At 38.2% G+C, this 25,357-nt stretch overlaps 1 protein-coding gene across 1 annotated transcript; it reads left to right on the forward strand.

The window, feature by feature from the left end:
• Window positions 1-2,972: 2,972 nt before the first annotated feature.
• Window positions 2,973-13,475, forward strand: LOC104213600 (autophagy-related protein 3-like). Its single transcript, XM_009763132.2, has 10 exons — window positions 2,973-3,290; window positions 3,437-3,507; window positions 5,541-5,657; window positions 5,743-5,909; window positions 8,243-8,328; window positions 8,440-8,491; window positions 9,259-9,324; window positions 10,593-10,720; window positions 12,611-12,727; window positions 13,170-13,475. Exons 1-9 carry the CDS (start codon window positions 3,133-3,135, stop codon window positions 12,705-12,707), a joined length of 942 nt encoding a protein of 313 aa, XP_009761434.1. The 5' UTR covers window positions 2,973-3,132; the 3' UTR covers window positions 12,708-12,727; window positions 13,170-13,475.
• The last annotated feature ends 11,882 nt before the right edge of the window (window positions 13,476-25,357 follow it).

A 25,357-nucleotide genomic window follows, 5' to 3' on the forward strand; every position in this document is an offset into this window, starting at 1 on the left:
GGGTCGGAGTGTAAAGGTCGAGGCCATTTGGTATCTTTGATGTGTCCGATAGCCGATACAATGGCATCATCATCAATATTAAAGTTATATTCTGATAACCTTGGTTCTTCTATAGGTTCAATAGGCCTATCGAAACTATTCTTGCTCATGAGTCCTCGACTGCTCTAGCCTTGGTCATTTCTCCTTTCATTTCACATAGAACTCTGTCCAAACCCACTACTTATTCGATCCTCATTGTACGACTGATACTGATCCCTGTTCGGCCTTGGTTCACGATCGATATCTCTCTTGACTTTGTCGATGGGTCTAACAGGATAAACAAACCCGAAAGGAGCCCCAGTTGATCATCTTCGGCTCTAATCTTCGACTGATACCGGTTATGCACATCAGCCCAGGTGATGGATGGATATTATATTAGATTCTGCTTCAATTGCTGTGAAGCCACCAAACTTCGAACATTGAGCCTTTGGGTAAAAGCTTGAACGGCATAATCATCACCAACCGGTGGCAGGTCCAGCCTTTCCATTTGAAACCGAGACACGAACTCTCTGAGCATTTCATTATCCTTTTGCCTTACTTTAAAGAGGTCTGACTTCCTAGTTCGACCTTGATAGCCCCAGCGTGTGCTTTCACAAAAGAGTCTACAAGCATAACAAATGAGTCAATAGAATTAAGGGGTAAGTTGTGATACCATATCATAGCTCCCTTTAGCAAGGTTTCTCCGAATTTCTTCAGCAGGATAGACTCGATCTCATCATCCTCCAAGTCATTTTCTTTGATGGCGCATGTGTATGAAGTGACATGCTCGTTTGGGTCAGTCATTTCGTTGTACTTAGGAATTCGGGCATGCGGAATTTTTTAAAGATCAGCTTTGGAGCTGCACTCGTAGGGAAAAGTTTCTGTACAAACTTCTTGGAATCCAAGCCTTTCAGTATCGACGGTGCTCCCGGGATCTGGTTGACCCTAGAATTGTAGGTTTCCACCTTTTTCTCATTTGCTTCGATTTTCTTCTTCCCTGATTTTATTCGTTTTGTCACCTCCTTGAATATTTTTATGATCTCGGGGGTATTACCCGACTCGTTTCCACTCGATCTCTCCGCAATCAGTTCCTCCCTACAGGTGATCTCTCGAGACGGATCAGGTTCGATTATGCTTGGTGCGCGTCTCTGGTTTTGTAACTGAGCTATCACCGCCTGTTGAGCCTGTAACATTTCGAAGATCATCCATAGATTGATCTCGTATCCTCCATTATTTTGGGTATTTTGTGCTGCCGACCGGGCTCCACCACATATGCTATTCTCGGGGTCAGTAGGAGAGGCATGCTTCGATAGCCACATGTGAATTAGCGTCCAACGGGTCCACAATTGGAATTCCGATGGGATCAACATGCGGTACCTCGTTACCGGGCGCTATGTTATTATTTTCACCGTGGTAACCAGACTCATTGTCAGCATGTAGATGTGCTCATTGTGAGTTTGACATTTTAAGCTTAAGCTTGAAATCAGAGACACTTCAAAGAACAAGTGTGAAATGGTGTGTGTTATGAAAATTTATATCAAATAATCACTATTATCCTTAGCCCCACTGTAGACGCCAAACAGTTTACCCTCAAAATCGGATAACAATTGAATTTATAAGTGATTTTAAGGATACGTGGATTAATTTGACACAAAACAATAAATTGAGTTATAAATAAAGCGAACAATGATAAATTAAATTCAAACCGTATGACTTGAACAGTTATAGCCCTGAAAGTAGGTCTCGCTCGAACTGAATACGGTGCAAATGATATTTGATACAGAAGAACAGCAGCTTGCAGAACGAAAATGATATTATAATGCTTTAGGATGCGTGTTACAATGTTTTTTACAAATAATCAAACCTCCTTTACATAATAGGGGAATCCTACTTTAGGTACAATTCTATAAAAGGTAAAAGATCATATGATTTGCTCATTAACCAGTTTCTCATTGTTATATGCCAAGATTCCCGCCATGATATCCTACCGATTACGGATATTTCGGCCTTCCGTTATTTGGTACGACAATGTTTCCTCGAGCTCATTTGGAGTCGGGGTCGATCCGGGGTCATGAAATCGGTAATCTCGAAGACGGGTGTTCTAACCTCGTACCCTGGTTCGATAGAACCCAGGGTCGATCTCCAATTCATTACGTTTTAATCCCGATATGTCATGCAATAGATGAACCCGATTACGACCGTATACATTGCTGGAGAGGTTTTCAAGAAAATTTGAAAAGTCTAATCAGAATAAATGCCAAATCCATCGATACAAAAATCCAACATAACTTGATTCGGTTTGGTTTCAACTTAAACAACTTATAATATTTGATTTGGTTTGATATATTAGAAAAAATCAAACCAAATCGATCATAAACATTTTGTTACAAAAATATTCGTAATATTTTTAGCAATTAGAAAATTGTGTGGACTTATTTTTGATGCTTTAATTATGTAGGAATGACTATTGTTCTACTTATTAAAGTTAGACACGTTTGAGTTACATGGGATATAAGGTGATTGTTTGATTTATGAAAGCGAATAAGTCATGTCTCACAATTATACTTTTCGCATGTAGATAATTCAATCAATGATAGATTAATCAATTTGTTCATCATTATTAAACATATATCAATATATTAAAGATTATGTATTTAGTTCTAGTATATTGAACGGAATGAAATTATATTTCACGTGAAAGAAAAATTTAAAAAATGACAAAATTAAAACAAAATATCGGTTCTATTTGGTTTGATTTGTATATTTATTAAGAAATTGAGATAATTGGATTTGTTTTGCTTTAGATAAAAATTAAGTTATTTTTTATTTAAAAAGAAGAAGAAAAACTCTCAAGAGCTTAACTAAATTCGAATTAAGATTAATTCGTGTCGTATTAAAGTTAAAGTAATTGAAATTGAGATGAACTTCAAAGTACAGCATACATAAGAAACCACGTCACAAGTAAATCATCAAATTAGTCTCCAAAGAGAACATCGAGAAGGCGAAACACCCTGTCTTCAACTCCCGAAAGAGTACCATAGACGAAAGCCTTCGACTTGGATTCTCACAATTTCGGACTCTCAGTCAATTGCTCATATAATCCAAAACGGTATAATGGTGCTATCGCAGCTGCACGGAGCGTTCAAAGGGACGGTAGAGAGAATCACAAGTCCTCGTACCGTCTCTGCTTTCAAAGAGAAGGGCGTTCTCAGCGTTAACGAGTTCGTTATTGCTGGCGATAATCTTGTCTCCAAATGCCCTACCTGGTCTTGGTAATCAATTTTGCACATATACCCTTTTTGCCAATTCTTGCTCAAATAGTCTATGACATTAGATCTAATTTGAAAGTATTTGTAATTTGTATGAGCTCATTATATTGCATCTAATTCTTATATCATGGTTCATTGTTCATTAACAGGGAGTCAGGTGACCCTAGTAAAATGAAGTCATATTTACCAGCTGACAAGCAATTCTTGATCACAAGAAATGGTACCTATCTATAACCATCATTCTAACAATAGTTTTCATAGAATTTCAAGTGTTTGGAGAAAATATGAGCTAGCTAGTGCATGATGAATTCATTCTTTACACTTAATTAGTGATGAGTTTACACTTCTTATTAGAATAAACCCGACTTAACTTTAAGCTAAATTCTAATCCTCTCAGATGCAGGGGCGGATCCAGAATTGGAAGTTTATGGGTTCCTATTGTAATATCAAATTAATATACAATAATAACTGGGTTCACATTTATATATTTATTAATATTTAATGATTTTTTAAATAAAAATACAAGGTCTATGCAAAAGTTACTTGGTTCCCGGGAACTCAGTAACTATGCTCTATATCCGCCACTGCTCAAATGAACCAAAAAACTAGGAAGTAAGTTTGTTGCATATTGCTAGTTTTAACACAATGTATCCATTGACTTCTGGGAATGTAAATGTAGATTCTCCTTCATCAGAATCCAGAACTGATAATTTGTAATACTAACTTGTTAAACCTTTTTATGCAATTTCAAGAACCTACAGGGAAAGGGAGGTTTAATAATCTTATAGGACGGACAAAACTTGACGCTTATGGAAAGTAGTCATGAGGTAAGGAAACTAGACTAGTAACTTCATCTCCCAACTCATGTTTTGCTCAGCATCTTTGTGTTTCAACAAAGCTCCTGATGGCCCTGGGAAGTAACAATGGGGTTAGGAAGCAAGACTAAGAACTGTATTGCCTAAGACATTATGCACTGAATATGTGTTTCAATTTGCTCCAATTATATCAGCTTAAGCATCTTGCTAAGGATGTTCCTGTCGCCTAATGCTATATTGTGTTCCTACCTTGCTCACTCACCTTCTCCTAGGTAACACCAACAACAACAAACCCAGTGTAATCCCACAAGTGGGGTCAGGGGAGAGTAATATGTACGCAGACCTTACCCCTACCTTGTGAAGGTAGAGATGCTGTTTTCGATAGACCCTCGGCTCAAGGAACAACAGAAAGGAAGCAACCGACAATAACAACAACAAGAAAAAACAAAGACACAACGTATAATAACAAAGATCTAGAAATAAGAAATACAAGAATAGTACTAATACTACTGGTAAGAATGACACAACGTGTAATAAAAAAGATCTAGGAACAAGAAAATATAAGAATATTACTAATACTAGTGGTAAGACTAGGAGAAACTCTCATCTACCTATTGACCTTCAACTTTAATTCTCGACCTCCACACCTTTCTATTGAGAGTCATGTTCTTAGTAAGTTGAAGCAATGCCATATCTTGCCTAATCACCTTTGTCCAATACTTCTTTAGCGTACCTTTACCCTTCCTGAGGCCCGACATGGTCAACCTTTCATACCTCCTAACTGGGGCATCTATGTCTCTCCTCATCACATGTCCGAACCATCTCAACCTCGATACTCGTAATTTGTCCTCCACAAGGGCCACTCTCACCTTGTCCCTAATAACTTTATTCCTAATCTTATCTTTCTTGATATGCCCACACATCCATCTCAACATCCTCATCTTTGCTACTTTCTTTTTTTGGGCATGAGATTTCTTGACTGGCCAACACTCAGCGCCATACAACATAGTCGGTCTAACTACCACTCTGTAGAACTTGCCCTTAAGTTTTGGTGGCACATTCTTATCACACAAAACACCAGATGCGAGCCTCCATCTCATCCACCCCGCTCCAATACGATGTATAGCATCCTTGTCAATCTCCTTGTTGCTTTGGATAAAACAATATTTGAAACTATCTTTCTTGGGGATCACCTTCTTCCAGGTATTAGTAAAGAATTTATTTATAGTTTTCATACTTCTTAAGAATTTTAGCACCCCATCCTGGCCAAAAAAAAAGGTGGATGTCTGTATCTTGGAGTTTTCTTGGCCCTTCTTTTTGATATTCCATCATTCATAGACGTTCTCTAGTCGTCTTACAGAAACCAAAAAATAAAAAGAATGTAGCACTTCTGTTATGTGCCAGTTTAGATCACGTGCCACTTTAACTTTGTATGCAGTTCCTTGTCTAAGAAGAGCTGCATCAGTGGAGGAAGAATATGAGGCTGCAGGAGGTGAAGTTCTGCTTGATAATGAGGACAATGATGGTTGGCTGGCAACTCATGGGAAACCAAAAGGTATCTGGTATATGTGTACTTCCCAATAACAAATTGAGTTTTATCCATTTTGCCTTGTGACAATTATGTCCCATTTATTTCTTAGAAAACAAAGGTGCTGAGGATGATAACTTGCCATCTATGGAAGCATTAGAGATTAGCAAAAAGAACTCTGTCCAGTCAAACCCGTCGTGCGTTGGAGGCGAGGAAGTGGAAGACATACCTGACATGGGAGAGTACGAGGAAGCTGACAATCTTATAGAAACAGATCCTGTAAGAAGCTGTCTCTATTTGTGTGTATATTTTAGTTTTAAGATCTGTATAGTTAGTGATTAGTCGTAACAGCATACCATTTCATGTTGTACTTGATATTAAAAAGTCCTACAATGGTTTTGTACAGAATCATCATCCACTATATGTTTGCTATAGCGGTTCATGCTTTTCAACTAAAGTGCCTGATGCTAATCTACATGACCTTTGATGATGATTTTGCTGGTGATCTAATTGAGAGTTTATAAAAAGTACTTTCATTTCATTTGGTAATTGTTCGCAGAAGTGTCACAATAAATACTTGTACAATCATCTAGCCAACAAAATGGTTCTCGTTAAGACTTCTGTGATGCTGACAGTTAAATATGTATCTATTCTACAAATAATAATTTTAGAAAGAGAAATGTGTAATGGCTACAAGGTGGTATTGATGTTTTTTAAACAGCTGAATGTAGCCCCTAGGGCTTTGATCTAGTGGTAAGAGTGCAGTGCGTAATGTGTGGGTCATGTTCAAGCCCTGGTGCTGCCAAAACATGGTATTTAAGTCGAGAAGGGTAGAGGGGCGGGTCCATTATCTACTAAGTTTCGAACCGTGCAATACTAGGGCTTGGGATTTCTCTATTATAAAAAAGGAAGAAGCTAATGGTAGATACCGAATAGCTTAGAAGTGCAATAACTACAACAGTTCGCAATGAAGTAATTCACGACTCAATAGTGAACAATTGTTAGCATCTCCTCGCCCGCGTAAGGACCGGAGCAGGTGTACAAGATCTTAAAATAAGTTTATTGCCATAAGGAAGGTTTAATAACTCTCTGCTTTTCGAATCTTACTTGATAAAAAAAAAACCTCCTTTCTTTTGTCTTCTTTGTCTCCTTTCAAGTTCATTTTTTCCTGGTATAGACAGTGTTGTCAAAGGCGCGCTTAAGCCCTGAAGCGAGGCTCAAAACATGTTGAGCGCTTCTCCTCGCTTTGTGGGCACTTTAGTGTCGCATCAATGCTCTAACGCATACTTTTCCTTGCCAATGAGTGTAATCCTGAAAAGGCGACCTTAAACAATTGATATTTCACTTTATCATGAATTTTTTTTCAATTTCTTTGTCCATATATTTGTTATTCATGCTTATAATGATTAGTCTTGGACTACTACGCATATTTTTACTTTTTCTCCAGTTGCGCCTTTTTTCATTAAAGCTCACACTTTATTTGCGCTTTGCGCTTAAAGCCCCAACGGACCTTAGAGTTTTTTGCGCTTTTTGCCTTTGATAACACTGGGTATAGATTCCAAAAGTTATGCAAGGGGATTCAGAAAAAATACTAGAATGTAACACTTGGGATTTGAGACGTAAAGCAATTTTTGAACCCTCTTTGCCACTATAAAAAATTCTTCCTTTATGTTAAGGGATTCAACAGCTCATATATAACTAAAAAAATCGTTTCTGCCCTCTTTACCCAGTATAATTTTACGACCAAGGGGATTCAATTGAACCCCTTTGGCTCTACATACCTCTGCCCCCCTGATAATATATATAAGAAAATTTTATGGTGTAGATTCTCTACTTTTTGGGGGTACTGCCTTTATGTGTATACGGAAGGTTTAATAACTCTCTGCTTTTCAAATCTTACTTGATAAAAAAAAACTCCTTTCTTTTGTCTTCTTTGTCTCCTTTCAAGTTCATTTTTTCCTGGTAATTCCAAAAGTTATGCAAGGGGATTCAGAAAAAATACTAGAATGTAACACTTGGGATTTGAAGCTGCAACGTAAAGCAATTTTTAAACCCTCTTTGCCACTATAAAAAAATTCTTCCTTTATGTTAAGGGATTCAACAACTCATATATAACTAAAAAATTCGTTTCTGCCCTCTTTACCCAGTATAATTTTACCACCAAGGGGATTCAATTGAACCCCTTTGGCTCTACATACTTCTGCCCCCTGATAATATATATAAGAAAATTTTATAGTGTAGATTCTCTACTTTTTGGGGTACTGCCTTTATGTGTATACGGGAGATTTTCTCATTATTAATAAAATTATTTACCTTATCGATATGTATGTTTGTGTGTATATACGTGTTTATGTGTGTGTGTATATTCTATTTGATACAGTTATATGTAAGAAAATTTTGTTTATGCTTTCTGGATGCTGTCCTATCTTTCAGTTCACTGTCTATTAACTACCTTTCCATTCTTTTCCAAAATAGAAGAAAAAGAATACTTTGCTCTGTGCTTTGTTCTGGTACAAAGTTCAATTTGGTTGGATCTCAGTAAATTATCAGCTTTGAGATTATTCCATCTACATACATTACCTAAATGGTTAACATCTCATAATTTCTTGCAGGCTACCCTTCAGACTACATATCTTGTGGCTCATGAGCCGGATGATGACAACATTCTAAGAACACGAACATATGATATCAGCATCACGTAAGTGCTCTTCATTCATTAGATTTTGTATGTTGGCTATTTCATGCGCTTCCCATTGAAGAGAAGTATATATTAAGTGTTTTGACAGATGTCCATCTGTACCTTTTGCAGGTATGACAAGTACTATCAAACGCCTCGTGTATGGCTCACTGGATATGATGAGGTCAGCCAAAATAAAAATTATAATTGCCTTAAATATATAATTGCATAATGACTACACTTTTGACTTGTGCTATTATGATGGAATTAGTTGCAAGATGGCCTGACATATTCGTGAAACAAACAACTTAGTAACCATACAGCTGAAGAAATGGATAATACAACCAGAATTCACCTAGATCTTTTGGTTGTCTCTTTTTTGGGTTTGGGATTTGTAAATAGATTTACTAATGTACTTTTGAGAGTGTCGGCTTTACTCCTGTTACCTCAGGTCAAGGACTGTCAGCTTAAAAAGCTGACGATGCCATTTATGTTATTCTTGCTGATATCACTTTTTATATATGTTTGATGAACTCAGATCTTCTGATAGTGTTTTATTCTTTTCACTCTTATCCAAATATGATAAGGTAATGTTTTGTCCAGCTTAAGTCAATTTGAGACTTAGCATGAGATTGTTTTTCTTCTTTATATTACACAAATTATAGTTTGTGTTTATTTCGCATAATTTATGTGCAAAATATGTATTCTTCTCCTTATTCTAATTCTATTTACAATATCCAAGATCTGCAAAACGATATGAATTTCCACTTGTTGAAATTTATGGAAGTGTCTATTTTTAAGGTTCTTAATAATATCCTCTGCATGAGTATATATACTAGTTGCTTTTGGAGAAAGAAGATTCTCTTCTTTGTTAGACATGCATCCTGGTCCTTGAGGAAACTTCATGATCCGATTGCAACACAGTGAACTATTCTTGATTTTTTGTGACAGTCAAGGATGCTTTTGCAACCAGAGCTCGTACTTGAGGATGTCAGTCAAGACCATGCACGCAAAACGGTGAGACACATCTTTTAGGTCTAAATGCTACTTGAAGACGAGCTTAAATAAGTCATTCCATGCTGTAGTTTGTTTGTGAATGAAATTACAGTGGTTAGGCTCCAAGTATTACAACTGTACAACACATGCAAAGTTGGATGATTACTCCTTTTGACTAATTCTTTGAGTAGTTCTAACCACGACGGTATTGCCGTTTGCTCAGCCAGTCTCAGGGCTGTGCGTGATTCAGTTATAAACGATGAAACTAACCAAATGAAATAACTTATTATTCATTTAGTTCTTGATAAAAAAAAAACTTCAGATTATTCATTTATATATTTCAAAATTCTATTCATTTCAATTTTAATCTATGAAATGATCAGTATTACAATGTGGGGTTTTTGAAAATTACTGCGAATTTTATGAAAAACTGATGAATAGAACATTCCGTCATATCAAACATGGGTTGGTAGTTCAGTTATAGGTGGTTACTCTTCCTTGCTAATTGGCATCTGGAGGCCTAGTCCAAGCGCATGCATTTTTTATCCAACTTATCAACTTTTCTATTGTTTTAATATCATTTTAGTTCTTTTAGTTAAATTAAGATTTTAAAGTAAAAAATAAATGTGGCATAATTTGTCAAAAGTTTATTGCTTATATTTTTACTTCCTTCTCCCACTACAACCACTTGCCATCTTCCTTGTGCTCAGATCAGTGCTGTCTAATTGGATTGGCAATGAACGCTCGCTCTCTCTCTCACACACACACACAGACACAGACACAGACACAGAGCCATTTCCTAAGAAATACAACTGAAATGAGGCCTGAGAAATGGTTTGTTTTACATATTTTGACCAGAATAAATTTTTTCAAAGGTTCATTTCTTTCTGGTTCGTAGACATAATAGAGCTTGAATGCTTGCTTTGAGTTGATACATATTATCTGTGAAGAACATCCAGACTTCTGCTTGAGATTTTCTAATTTTCACCCAAGCTATTGCTTGATTTTTGAAAAATTTCCAAAACTGATTTCGCGAATTGGTAAAAATCAAATCCATTTGGTACAAACTGAACCCACCAGTGACCCTGTCAAGGCCAGCAGTGCCCATTTTAACTGACCAAAATATTTGTTAGTGAACCAAGTTGTAGATGTCAACTGAACAACTGAATGGGCCATCACCCAGATTATTAAAGTTTCTTTTTTCTAACCCTATATATTTCCTTTTTAACTGCAATTATTTTGAATGACGGTGTTCATTTTAATCTTTGTTCCCAACATCGTTAACTCAGGTGACCATTGAAGACCATCCACATCTTCCAGGGAAACATGCTTCAGTACATCCTTGTCGGCACGGGGCTGTGATGAAGAAAATTATTGATGTTCTCATGTCGCGAGGAGTTGAACCTGAAGTTGACAAGTAAACTCTAATATCTCATGTCGTATCGTTGTGTTTTTCAATCAGCAGTATGCATATTCGCACTCATATATTACCTGTCTGAATTCTAATTTGGTTATTTGGGGATACTTACAACTCGTAGATGTATTTAGTTGTGAAGTTAGCATGCACATGAAAATTTTGTTGTTACATTTAAAAGAGCTATACTATCTAGCTACAATGATATGGAGATTTTGTTCATTTTGTCATCTAATTTTTTAAGGAAGTTGATGCTTTGACATTCAAATTTTAGTGATATCATACAATGGTGTCTCCCCTGAAAGTTGATTAGCTCGCTGTATTGATCTAGTAATTCTTCTTTATAGTTCGCCTGTCTACCATGGGAAGGTTTTATACAGCTGCAGGACCATATTTTAGCAACGATAGACACGGTAGCAGAATATACAAATGGAAATTCATATGATCAGAAACAGAGTACTTGCATTATTAAGAAATCTTTAGACCTTTTATCGGAAAAAATTATGCACTATAATTATGATTTCTAGTCTTCGTCTTGACATGCTTTGTAGAACTGTGAGACATTGTTTTAACCCATACCTTCTCGATCTAGCTTTTACTAGTAACATCAAATTTTTGATTACAAATGTAGGAGTATAATACTGACATCAATAGTATAGTTGGAAGCAAGAGTTTTTAATGATACTCTTCTAGTTCTAAAAAGCAATGTAGCTCTTGTTTCATTGACACCACATTTTTTATCTACATTGTTTCATCATTGCATATTAGAGAATATCAATCGATCAATTAACTGTGCTTCAATTCCACATAATTGATGTCCGTTATGTGAATCTTCTATATCTTTGCCCTTATATTCAGGTCAATTTCATTCCAATACTAAGTTTACAACAAATTAGGACTTCTATAGATTTTACAGTTATTCCTATATGGTTTACTGAGTTAAATTACATGGATTCTTTGGTTGAATTGTCTTATGTTTTTTTTTTGGGTTTAATATCTATTGATCCAGAGAGATTATAGCTTCCATGTAGTTTTTGGTCTATCTTGTTTCTTTAATGACCTTCAATCATCATATTGTCACACACACACACTTATAAGTGGTGCATTTCGAGGTCTACGTTGGACATGATCAGACAATCTAAACCAATTCTCATTTTATCCTGTGTGCGACTTGCACCATCTGCCAAATGTTATTATTTCAAAGCTTGTCCAATTCTGCATGACCTGATATCCAACTTAGCATTTCCATTTCTACAACACTCATCTTGTGGATATATTAGTCCCTAAAGGCCAAACATTCATTCCCATTTATTATTGTTGGTCTCACTATCATTCTACACGGCTTGCCTTTCATCTTTGTAGGTATTTTTCTATCACATAACAATATTGTGACACTATTTCCTTGACTGAGAGATCCCTTATGGGTTAGCTGGACAAGCTCTGGTTAGCATACAGGTCCTAAACTTAGCTGAGCCTGAATATTTGCATTGCTGCATTTAGGTGCCACAATCCATCAAATCTCACTTTATCATCATTAGTATGATTTATGGGAAGTGCACTCACAGGGCATATACTCTTACGTCTACTTAACCTAAGGTTACCATCTACGGTGTTTCTCAATAGTTCCACCTGTAGCCACAGAAAGAAAGAAATAAACTCAATGGTAATGATTGTGATGATCTTGCTCTAGCCACTGATTCTTTCTTTGTCCTCAAAGTTGAGCAGGTTTCATGGGAGTAAAATGTTGCTTGTTTGTAGACCTGACATTTGAGACATATTTGGCGTAACAATAGAAACACATGAATGCCCTTAATATGTATCTCCTTTTAGTTTTTTTTACTTGCATGTGCTTTTTGTCTCATCCTGGAGGTTGATCTCAAGCACCATTGACAGGTACCTCTTCCTATTCTTGAAGTTTATGGCTTCCGTGATTCCAACAATTGAATACGATTACACTATGGACTTTGATCTTGGTAGCAGTAGCACCTGATTTGCAGGCAACTTCCTTCGGTTAGTATATTATGCGAATCTCTAAAACTTAACATACATTAGAAATAGCTTTGTCCTCTCTATTAGTCAATTAACCTTGTAAGGCTTTTAGCGGAAATAGAGATCTCCATGCCCGTGAGCGCATGAGTCGTCACTTTTCTGCCTATGCTTTTGTGTGTATGTTTAGAGGCGTATAGTAGGAAAAAGGACCCCAACTCAAGCGGTCTACAGAAAATCATAGGCTTTGTCCTTGTTATTATTTCAAAGAACTATTTTCTATGGTAAATTTTTGGGGAGGTTTTATTTTCTTATTCTCTTAATCTGTGCGCTGTTTCTTTTTCTCTTTCCTCTGGAAGAAGGGATGCAGAAATGATGCTTTCTTTTTCTCTGTGGCTTGGTAAGATGACGATTATGAATGTTACCTTCTTCAATATCTTTCCTTTGTTTTATTTTTGTATTTCAGATAGATGCTGCACGTAACATGTCAAGCACCAATTACTCTGATGACGATTTCATGACCAGTGATAATTGTACATAGTGTTTAAAGACTTCCTTCTAGATATGTGGTGCATCCATGATGAATTGTCCGCAATCCTTGTTATTGTATATTAACAAGAAGATTTAAAGGTTATTTTGAGATGTGAATTTGCCCGAGGAAATTGTTTATTAATGTCGTCTTCAGAAGTTAAACTCATGAATGAAAGCAACGAAAAGGATCGAGTTTATTGTTTTCTATTTAATAAAAGTACTCTCTCGCCCTACTTGTAAATTTCAGTTTGGACTCGGGACTTGGCATCGAAGACTCGATTTAACTCTCCCTCTCCACGGTTCAGAAGGAATGTCCACTAAAATGGTAGTATACCTGAAAAATAGCTACTTTCTCAACTGATTAAAATCTAGAGGAGGAAAATCTTAATAGAATATGAAAAAGGTAATGTTATATATAAAATAAATTATATTGTCAATGAATTAAAGTTGAATCCTTTAGAAATGTCATTCTTTTGCAACATATAAGTGTATAATACGTACAACACAGTGATAGGCCTAAAAATAACCATTCTGTTTAATACGTACAAACAGAATGGCTATCACTCGTGTACTTCTTTTTCGTTCATACACCAAATAACAAAGATAGCCAGGAGTTTTATAGGATTTAGGATCGAAGTCATGGTATGGAATTTGACAAAACAAACTTACAGGAAGGATACTTTGGATGACAAAGGAGAAATATATTTGAAAGATAATGATTTTATGTGGTTTATATATGATCATTAAACTTTCATTTACACGTGAAGAAAGAAGTAATCTATGATATCACATGCAAAAAGTATTTCAAGATTAGAGATACTATTATAACACTTACGAACAAATTCTTTACACAATTATACTCTTGACAAATGAATTCGTTACTTATTATTTTTGACGTGGAACGCTATCGAGTTTTCAGAAACGTACAAAACGACTTTCAAATAGTTCTTGATTTTACGCTTGACGTCCGAGTTGGACAGTATTGAAACCGCTTCTCTCTCTCATAATTTTTCCTCTTTCTCTATTTTTCAAATTTATTTTTGTGTTTCCCTAAGGCAATCTCCAACCCTTGTCTCCATTTTCTCCTTTAAAATGCAGTAAACTCCAAAATGGAGTAAAGTTACTCCAACTATTACTCCATTTTTTTCTCAAAAAAAGAATATTCCATTTTATATTCTTCTCTGTTTTCAATATTATATTATTGTCTTTTAGCAACATCTAATATTTTATATTTGCACCATTCATTTTTTGAGATGATTATATATTTTTTGTACAACTATAACTTATAATAAAATTAACTTACAATTTTACATAAAAATAATAAATGCACGAAAATTAATTTATCAAAATTATATGCCAAAGTTAAGATTTAAAATTAATATTATAAGGATATTACATAAACATAATTAGGTATGTATAAAGAGATAAATTAAAAGAGTTAAATAATAAAATAAGCATGAATAGTAATGGAGGAGATGAATAGTGTCATTCCATATTTGGATTAACACTATTCATCCCCCATTTTGGAGGCAAAAATGGAGGAGTATTGGAGCTCCATTATGACAAAAAATGCCCCCATTATGAAGAAATGAGAGAGGGTTGGAGATGCCCTAATAATGATTCTGATCAAAGTTTTTGAACCCCTATATTACGCTCTAGCTCCGTTTTTCATACCTGTATTCCATCACTTTCATCTCTGTAATTATTCTTATTTGATTTTATGAGATTACTATAGATATCATAAGTTTCTATTTGGAAGCCTTATCACTGGATTTTCACGTGAAATTTGCATCTATTCCTTAAAATTTCTAAGAACACTCCATTCCGTGTGACCTCTTCTATTTTGAACTTTATGATTAAAGTCTATGTGTAGCTAGCCTATCATATACTAGCACAAGAAAAGACTAGAGGTTCTCTAAATATCACTCTCACTCTTATAACCCAATCAGTCTGTTTTGAGTACTAGTTTCTCTTTCTGTGTTTAAAGACAGTCAAAGCTCAATTTGATAATTTATGACTTGCATGCGTGGTTCGTATCTATTTTCGGAAAGTTTATATATGAAATTTTAAAGAAAATGTGATTTTTGACTTTGAAAATGGATAGAGTAGACCATGGTCACCATTTCGGATAAACTACCCCGGATCGGTGTTTTAACGACTCCGATAGGTTCATAAGATGATTTTTTTACTTGTAAGCATATTTGGTTGGGGTCCCGAGTGATCCAAGGCCGTTTCAACGCTTTATGTGAAAAGTTAGAAAATAGAGTTTAAACTTTGAAAATCTTGAGTTTAATGATCAATTCTTGATTTTGGATGTTATTTTGATGATTTGAGCTTGCAAACAAGTTTTTATACTGTTATTACACATGTGTGGATGTTCGGATTGGAGTCCTAGTATGATGACCCGATAGGTCATCTTGAGTTTTAAGCTTTAATTCTGTGTTTCGGAGCCTCCAATAGTTTCTTTATGCCTTCCTCGATTTTGCGTGCGCGGTCCATGTTTTTTTTCCAGAAGGCTTTTATGTGAAAAATTGATAAAATGTGAATCTGTGCCTTAAAAAGTCCATTTGAGTTGACTTTGGTCAACGTTTTGAGCAAACGGACCTGGATCCATATTTTGACGGTCTCGGTGGGTCCGTATCGCGATTTGATACTTGAGCGTATGCCCGGAATCGAATTCGGAGGTCTCTAGCTTGAGTTATCGCATTTTGTCTAAAATTTGAAGTTTAAAGAATTTAAAGATTTGACCAAAATTTTACTTTATTACTACTGGGTCCGAATTTTTGTTCCGGAGCTTGGTATATGTTCATTACTAAATTTATGACTTGTCTGCAAATTTGGTGAAAAACAGAGTTGGTTTGACGTGATTCGGACGTCCGGTTGTTAAAATAGAAGTTCTTAAGTTTCATTGAAAATTTCATTTGATTTGGTGTCTGATTCGTAGTTCTAGGTGTTATTTGGGCGACTTGATCGCGCAAGTGAGTTTTTATGAGGTTTTTGGACTTGTGTGCATTCGGATAGGCTACAAAAGGATTTTGGATATGAATCATAGATGATGCCTTTTGCTTCCGGTGTTTGTTGCAAATCTCGCATTTGCAAACCTGGGTAGGCTGGGGGATCCTCGCATTTGCGAGGTAAAGTTCACAATTGCGAACTTGCCATTTTCTCTTTTGCAAAAACAGAGTCGCATTTGTGACTCAGTATGATCTTGATAATCTTCGCATTCGCGAAAGATAGGTCAGCATTTGCGAGGGCTGATGGGTTCGCATTTGCGACCAATACATTGCATTTGCGATGGCTGTGTCTCTGAGAGGAGTTCACATTGCGACCTTCTTCTCGCAATTGTGATGTTCACAATTGCGAACACGACATCGCAATTGCGACATCTGCAGCTGGGTAAAAGCTGAGTTAGACAGGATTTTTCTCATTCTTCCCAATTTTCAACCCTAAAAACCTAAGAGGTGATTTTCTCAACAACTCTTCTTCCCCAATTCGTTGGTAAGTGATTCTAACCTACTTTTTTTTTCAATTACCCATTACATTTCATTAGATTTCAACCTAAAATCTAGAATTTTCTCGGTAGAAATTGGGAATTTGGGTAGAATTAGAGATTTTTATAAAATTGTAATTTAGACCTCAAATTGAGGTCGGATTTCGAAAAAAATTACATAACCGGGCTCGGGGGTGAATGGGTAATCGGGTTTTGGTCCGAATTTTGGATTTGGACCAAGCGGGCCCGGGATTTGACATTTGTTGACTTTTTCAATAATAGCCTAAATTGAACCTCTTTCTTTCGTGGGTAGTTCCTAATGCCTATTTTGAATCATTTGGTTTTTAAATTGCTAGATTTGATTGGTTCGGAGGCTTGTTCGAAAGGCAAAGCCGTGGTTGAGGTTTGAGTCGATTTTGGAGCAAGGTAAGTGTTGGGTTTAACCTTGATTTGAGGGAATTAGGAACCCTCAGACTATGTGTTATGTGAAATTCATGTGTTGCGGCGTATATGCGAGACAACGAGTGCTTATACGCCGCCGAATTACTTGTTTCCCTATTTTTTCGATTTTCCTTAATTATTTCCTTCCATGCCTTAACTGTTATGTGCTTTAAATGCCTCCCATGCTTTATTTGCTAATTGTAAATTATTGTTGCTCGTGTTAAAAATGTTAGACTTTACCATGCTTTCATGACTCGCTACTGTTTGCCTTAATTGACTTACTTGTACTTTTTAATTTTTATTTACCGGACTTGTCTTGCCATTTAATATTACATACGAGAATTCCCAAGTTGGCACGAGGGTTCCTTTCTCATTTAGCTTCATATCCATTAATCGTAGATGTTCTCGTGATATGATTTGATTGTATTCATTGAATATTTGATACTGATATGGTGGGATCGGGTTTCACGCCGCAATAGATGAAATAAGGGTGGAATAATATGGTGAAATAAGGGTGAACTTGTACTGATATGGTGGGATTGGGTTGCACGCTGCAACAAGTGAAATAAGGTTGGATTGATACGATGGAATAATGGTGAATTATGATATTGATTTTGTTATATGGTGGGATCGGGTTGCGCGCCGCAACACACACACACACACACACATATATATATATATATGATTGTTGATATTGCTACAGTGGAATATAGGAGGATTGTGCTGTACGGTGGGATCGGGTTGTGCACTGCAACAATCTATGTATTTCTATTTCCTTGTGCCGTGTTGATTTCGGTATTGTTTATATGAAACTCTAAGGATTGGTAATTCTGACCTTCACTAGTTTTCTCCGAGGATTTAGCTATTTTCTTCAGTTAGCTGCTTTATTTTGCTTTGTATTTTCCTTTCCTATCTTTATTTTATACTGCGTACAGGTTATAATGTAAGCGACCCGCCTTAGCCTCGTCACTACTTCGTTGAGGTTAGGCTCGGCACCTACAAAATACATGGGGTCAATTGTACTCATACTACACTCTGCACTTCTTGTGCATATTTTAGAGTCGGTCCTAGCAACAGTCATTAGAGTGTTCGGGTTGGCTAGCAATGTGGAGACTTGAGGTACAGCTGCTCGGCGTCCGCAGCCCCTATAGTCCCCTTCCTTTTTATTAGCTATGTATTTTTTCTCAAACAACTTCATATTTTATTCAGACCTTTATTTGTACTATTCTAGTAGCTCGTGCATTTAATACACCAGGTTTTGGGTTGTATTAGATATTTCAGTTGTTATGATTTTCCGTACTATATTTTAGATTATGGCAGTTATTTCAGTTTCTTTCTTATTATTTAATTTGAACTGTTGAAAATGGTTAAATTATTCTAATGTTAGCTTGCCTAACAAGAGAGATGTAAGGCGCCATCACGATTTCCAAGGTGTAATTTTCGGGTGGTGACAAGTTGGTATCAGAGCACTAGGTTACTTAGGTCTCACAAGTCACGAGCAAGCATAGTAGAGTCTGAAGGATCGGTACGGAGACGTCTGTACTTATCTTCCAGAGGCTATGGAGTTTAGGAACAATTTTACTTCTATTCTTCTCTGTCGTGCGACTTTATTCTATCATTGATGATTGAACTATTCTATTCTTGTTCTCTCGTAGATGGCGAGAACACGTACTGCATCCTCAACTGGACATCAGTCGGAGCCCCCAATGACAACTCCTACGAGGGGCAGAGGTCAAGGCCGAGGCCGAGGTCGCGCCAGCGGCCGAGGCAGAGGCAGATCTTAGCCTAGAGCTCGAGAAGAAGCCCCAGCAGTGGAGCCTCAGGTGGATTTTGATGAGGAGGTTCCAGCTCAAGCTGTACCTATTGGACCAGCTCAGGTTTTGAAGGGGTTCATCGCCACTCAGTGCTTCAGGACGCTCTAGTCCATTTGGTGGGTTTTATGGAGAGTCTGGCCCAGGCCAGTACATTTCCTATGGCACCAGCCAACTCTCAGGCTGGGGGAGGAGCAGAGACTTTTGCTACTCACACTCCGGAGTAGATGGCTTCCTAGTATCAGACTCGAGCAGCCCTGCCAGCTGGGGTAGTTTAGCCGGTTGTTGCGGCACAGGCCGGTGATAGGCCCACCATGTATTCTGAGGTCTTATTGAGATTGGACAACTTCACAAAGCTCTTCCCAGTTCACTTCAGTAGTGCACCTTTTGAGGACCCACATGATTATCTTGACCGCTGCCATGAGGTGCGGCGGAACATGGGTATAATTGAGACCAATGGGGTTAATTTTGCTGTGTTTCAGATGACGGGTTCTGCCAAGTGGTGGTGGAAGGATTATGTATCGACTAGACCAGTTAGGTCGCCTGCTCTTACTTAGGACCAGTTCTCTCAGCTACTTCTAGAGAAGTTCCTTCCTATCACCCTGAGAGAGGATTACTGCAGGCAGTTTGAACGTCTCTAGTAGGGCAGTATGTCAGTCACTCAGTACGAGACATGTTTTGTGGATCTAGCTCGTCATGCTCTTATCTTGCTTCCCACTGAGAGGAAAGGGTGAGGAGGTTTATTGATGGACTCACTCATCCTATCAGGCTACAAATAGCCAAGAAGACCGGGGGAGAGATTTCCTTTCAGATGGTTGCAAATGTTTCTAGGTGGATCGAGATGGTTCTTGCATAGGAGACCCCGACAACGGCGCCAAAATTTGATACACTCAAATTACACTTAAATAAATAGTGTAAGGCAGTTGGTGTCAAATATAATAACCCAACAAGGTTGGGGTCGAATCCCACAGGGAGTAGGTGTGAAAAGGTTATTTGAGTAGTGTGAAACTTGACTTAAGTCGTAATTCTACTCCGTTAGCTTAAAAAGAGAATGTTGTAATTGTGTATTAACAAGATAACTATTTTGTTATGAGAGTGTAATTAATAAACCAAGGATGTATTCCCATCAATGGAATATAATACTATCAGTGTTAATATGATATATTTGTAATGGAAGGTCCTTTGATATGAAAATGATTTCTAAATGACTACCCAATATTTTCCAATAGTTAGGTAGTATTTCCTCTTTATGACTTTCCCAAATATAAAAGAGTTGCAATTAAGAACAACCAATTTATGCCAAATAGAACTCACTTATCCCTAAGCGATTATATTAAACAAGGTTTAAAGCCTTGAGATTATGTTATCCAATTCTACCAAACCCTAACCCACTTTTCCAAGTAAAGATAGAGTGAAATGGAATTAGTCAATGATTTCAACCATCAATATTAAATTAAGCATGAGAAATGAATAAATACCAACCAACCATTATATATATATATATATATATATATATATATATATATTCAATAGCAAACATCCATTAACATTACACCCATTTAGAGTCCACAACCTTAGTATTTAAAACTAGCTACTCATACTAGAATCCAAGAACAAAGCAATAAATAAAGTCATAAAATTTACAAAGATGACAAGATTCTCTTCTTCAAAAGCTTCCAAACAATGGTGTATTCAACGCCTCTTTTTCAGACAAGATGCCCCACAAAACCCTAGTTATTCTATTTATAATGGGCTAAAAGTCGGGGTCAAATATGGCAAAAATACCCCTACAAATCACATTTGCGACCATAGAATGGGCCGAAGAACACTTTTGCGGCCCGCATAACGAAATATTTCATCGCATACTTGAATGTCCAGTTGCCCAAATTTCCATTGCAGATCTATTATGCGGTCCGCACAATGACTTCACGATCTTATTTGATGCTGCAGAATTTTTCGCAGAAACTCTCTTTACACTTCTGCGGTCATTATGCAGTCCGCACAAACATTATGCGACCGCAAAATTTATTGCAAAATTGATTCTAAAAGCTGGGTTTATCTGCTTCACTCTACGGTTGGTTTGCGGCCCACACATCACTTTTGCGGTTGCAAACCTGCCACATTTTCTCCCTTCTATGGGTTTGTGTCATCTTTTCCTTGTTCTTGGTTCTTCAAGTCTAGTTTGGTGCAAAATACCACAACTACATAAGAATTGACTTAAAATGCTTTAAAAGACAAGCTACAGCCTATGTAATTAGTATCAAAAGTGCCGCAATTCTACGACACATCAAGAGGGCCGAGGATAAATAGAGGCCTTATCATTCTAGCGGTTTTAGTGGTGCCTCATCTAAAGGCAGTAGTACTTTTGGTAGGGGCCATCCTCCCAGGCCATTTCAGTCAGCGCTTCAGGCATCTCATAGTGCTTCAGGGAGTTGTGGTCCTTATGTTCCTTATTCTGCGTAGCCAGCCTACAATGTATCATCATCTCCTATCAGTGCGCCTCTTACTCAGAGTTATCACCGTGGTTATCCTGCCCGTTTGGGTCAGCCTCAACTTCAGCAGCCACAACAGTAGGATGGATGTTTCGAGTGTGGTAGTTTAGGACATATTAGGAGGATCTGTCCGAGATTACTAGGTAGCATGCCACAATAGAGTTCTCATGTCATGATTCCAGCACTGGCTGCTCCACTGCCCGCTCAACCAGCTAGAGTCAGGGGTCAGGCAACCAGAGGTGGGGGTTAGGCCATTAGAGGTAGATGTCAAACCGCTAGAGGTGGAGGTCATGCCGCTAGAGGTGGAGGTCATGCCGCTAGAGGTGGAGGCCAGCCAGCTAGAGCCCGTGTTAGAGATATAGTTCAGAGTGGTGGGGCCTAGCCTTGATTTTATGCTTTCCCAGCTAGGCCAAAGGCTGAGTCATCTGATGCTGTTATCATAGGTATTGTTCCAGTTTTCCATAGAGATGCTTTAGTTCTATTTGATCCGGGCTCTACTTATTCCTACGTGTCATCCTATTTTGCTTCATATCTGGTTGTGCCTCGTGATTCCTTGAGTTCTTCTATGTATCACACCTGTAGGAGATTCTATTATTATAGATCGTGTCTATCATTCATGCGTGGTTACTATTGGGAGTCTTGAGACTAGCGTAAATCTTCTACTTCTTAATATGGTACAATTTGACGTCATCTTGGGTATGGATTGGCTGTCACCTTATCATGCTATATTGGACTGTCACACCAAGACGGTGACCTTACCCTTGTTGGGGTTGCCTCAATTAGAGTGGAGGGGAACTCTTGGCCATTCTACCAGCAGGGTTATCTCTTATGTGAGGGCTCGACGTGTGGTCGAGAAGGGGTGTCTAGCCTATTTGGCTTATATCCGTGATTCTAGTTCAGAGGTTCCTTCCATGGATTCAGTACTAGTTGTTTGTGTGTTTCCGGAGGTGTTTCCTGCAGACCTGCCAGAGATGCCACCCGACAGAGATACTGTATTGATTTGGCTCCGGGCACTCAACCAATTTTTATTCTGCCATACCGTATGGCCCCGCCAGAGTTAAAAGAATTGAAGGAACAGTTGCAAGATTTTCTTGATAAGGGCTTCATTGGACCTAGTCTATCACCCTGGGGTGCATATGTGTTGTTCGTGAAGAAGAAGGATGGATCGATGGGGATGTGCATAGATTATCGTCATTTGAACAAAGTTACCATCAAGAACAAGTATCTAGTGTAGAAGATTGATGATTTATTTGATCAGCATCAGGGTGCCAAGGTGTTTTCAACGATTATTTGAGGTCTGGCTACCATTAGTTGAAGATTAGGGCATCCGATGTCCCTAAGACAACTTTTGAGACTCGGTACATGTATTATGTGTTCCTAGTTATGTTATTTGATTGACAAATGCCCTAGCAGCATTCATAGATTTGATGAACCAGGTGTTTGATCCCTATTTGGATTCCTTTGTGATTGTATTAAGATGATATCTTGATATACTCCTGCAGTCGAGTGGAGCACGAGCAGCATCTTCAGATTGTACTTCAGACTCTGAGAGATAGCTAGTTATATGCCAAGTTTTCAAAGTATGAGTTTTGGTTGGACTTCGTCGCTTTTTTGGGGCACATTGTATCAGCAGAGGGCATACATGTGGATCCTAAGAAGATTGAGGCAGTTCAGAACTGTCCTAGACCCACTTCAACTACGAAGATCCGGTGTTTGCTGGGTTTGGCGGGTTATTACCATCGGTTTGTGGAGGGGTTTTCATCTATAACAGCCCCATTGACCAAGTTGACCTAGAAGGGTGCACCATTTAGATGGTCAGACGAGTGTGAGGCGAGTTTTCAGAAGCTCAAGATTGCTTTGACTATGGTGCCAGTGTTGGTGTTGCCCATAAGTTCAGGATCTTACATGGTGTATTGTGATACCTCTCTTATTGGTCTCGCTGCAATATTGATGCACGATGGTAGGGTGATTTCATATGCATCAACCTGTTCATAACTTAGAGTTAGCATCCATTGTTCATGCGCTGAAGATTTGGAGGAACTATCTCTACGAGTCGTGCGAGGTATTCATGGATCATTGGAGTCTACAGTATTTGTTCAAGCAAAAGGATCTCAATTTAAGGAAGAGGAGGTGGTTGGAACTGTTGAAAGACTATGATATCACCATTTTGTATCACCCCGGGAAGGCCAATGTGGTGGCCGATGCCTTAAGTAGAAAGGCAGTGAGTATAGGCAACCTTGCGTACATTCCAGCTTTGAGAGATTGCTTGCATAAGATGTTCAGGCTTTGGCCAATCAGTTTGTAAGGTTGGATGTTTTGGAGCCCAGTCGTGTTCTAGCTTGTACAGTCATTCGGTCTTCCTTGTATGAGCGCATCAGAGAGTAGCAGTATGATGATCCTCATCTGCTTGTCCTTAAGGACATGGTGTGGCACAGTGGTGCCAAGCAGGTTGTTGTTGGAGATGATGGGGTTTTGAGGATGCAGGGTCGTATTTATGTGCCTAATGTAGATGAGCTTCGTGAGTTGATTCTTGAGGAGGCCCACAGTTCCTACTATTCTATTCATCTGGGTGCCACCAAGATATATCAAGACTTGCTGTAGCATTATTGGTGGAGAGGGATGAAAAAGGATATAGTTGCATATGTAGCTCAGTGTCTAAATTGTCAACAAGTAAGATACAAGCATCAGAGGCAGGGTGGTTTGCTTCAAAAGTTAGAGATTCCTGAGTGGTAGTGGGAGCGTATCACTATGGATTTTGTTGTTGGACTCCCACAGACTCAAAGGAAGTTGGATATGGTATGGGTTATTGTGGACAGGCTGACCAGGTCATCTCATTTCATTCCTATGGCAGTTACCTATTCTTTAGAGCAGTTGGCTGAGATCTACATACACGAGATCGTCCGTCTTCATCGTGTGCCCATGTTTATCATTTCTGATCGAGGCACGGAGTTCACCTTGCATTTCTGGAGGGCAGTACAACATGAGTTGGGCACGCAGGTTGAGTTGAGCACAACATTTCATCCCTAGATGGACGGACAATCCCGACGCACTATTCAAATATTGAAGGATATTCTCCATGGTTGTGTTATGGATTTCGGGGGTTCTTAGGATCAGTTCTTACCACTTGCGGAGTTTTCCTACAACAATAGCTACCAATCGAGCATTCAAATAGCCCTCTATAAGGCATTATACAGTAGGTGGTGCCGATCGCTAGTTTGATGGTTCGAGTAGTGGGAGGCTCGGTTGTTGGGTACATATTTGGTACAGGATGCCTTGGATAAGGTTAAGATTATTAAGGATTGACTTCGAACAACTCAATCCAGGCAGAAAAATTATGCCGACCGGAGAGTTCGTGGTGTTGCATTCATGGTCGGAGAGAGGGTGTTGCTTCGGGTTTCACCCATAAAGGGTGTGATGAGGTTCGGAAAGAAGGGCAAGTTGAGCCCTAGGTATATCATACCCTTTGAGATTCTTCTAAAAGTGGGCGAGGTAGCCTATAAGCTTGCATTGCCACCCAGTTTGTCAGCATTCCACCTAGTGTTCTATATGTCCATGTCCTGGAAGTATCACGACGATCCGTCCCATGTGTTAGATTTTAGTTCAGTCCAATTGGACAAGGATTTGACTTATGAGGAGGAGCCGGTGGCTATTTTAGCCCGGCAGATCCGACGGTTGAGGTCTATGAGTTATCCTTCAGTTTGAGTGTAGTGGAGAGGTCAGTTGGTTGAGGCAGCTACTTGGGAGTCCAAGTCGGACATGCGGAGTATATATCCGCACCTTTACACCAGTCCAAGTACTTTTTTATGTTTGTTCGTTCGAGGACGAACAATTATCTTAGAGGTGGAGAATGTGATGACCCGCTAGGTCATCGAGAGTTTTAAACCTTAAT

This window comes from Nicotiana sylvestris, chromosome 5 (genome assembly GCF_000393655.2).
Source record: "Nicotiana sylvestris chromosome 5, ASM39365v2, whole genome shotgun sequence".
Taxonomy (NCBI): Eukaryota; Viridiplantae; Streptophyta; class Magnoliopsida; order Solanales; family Solanaceae; genus Nicotiana; species Nicotiana sylvestris.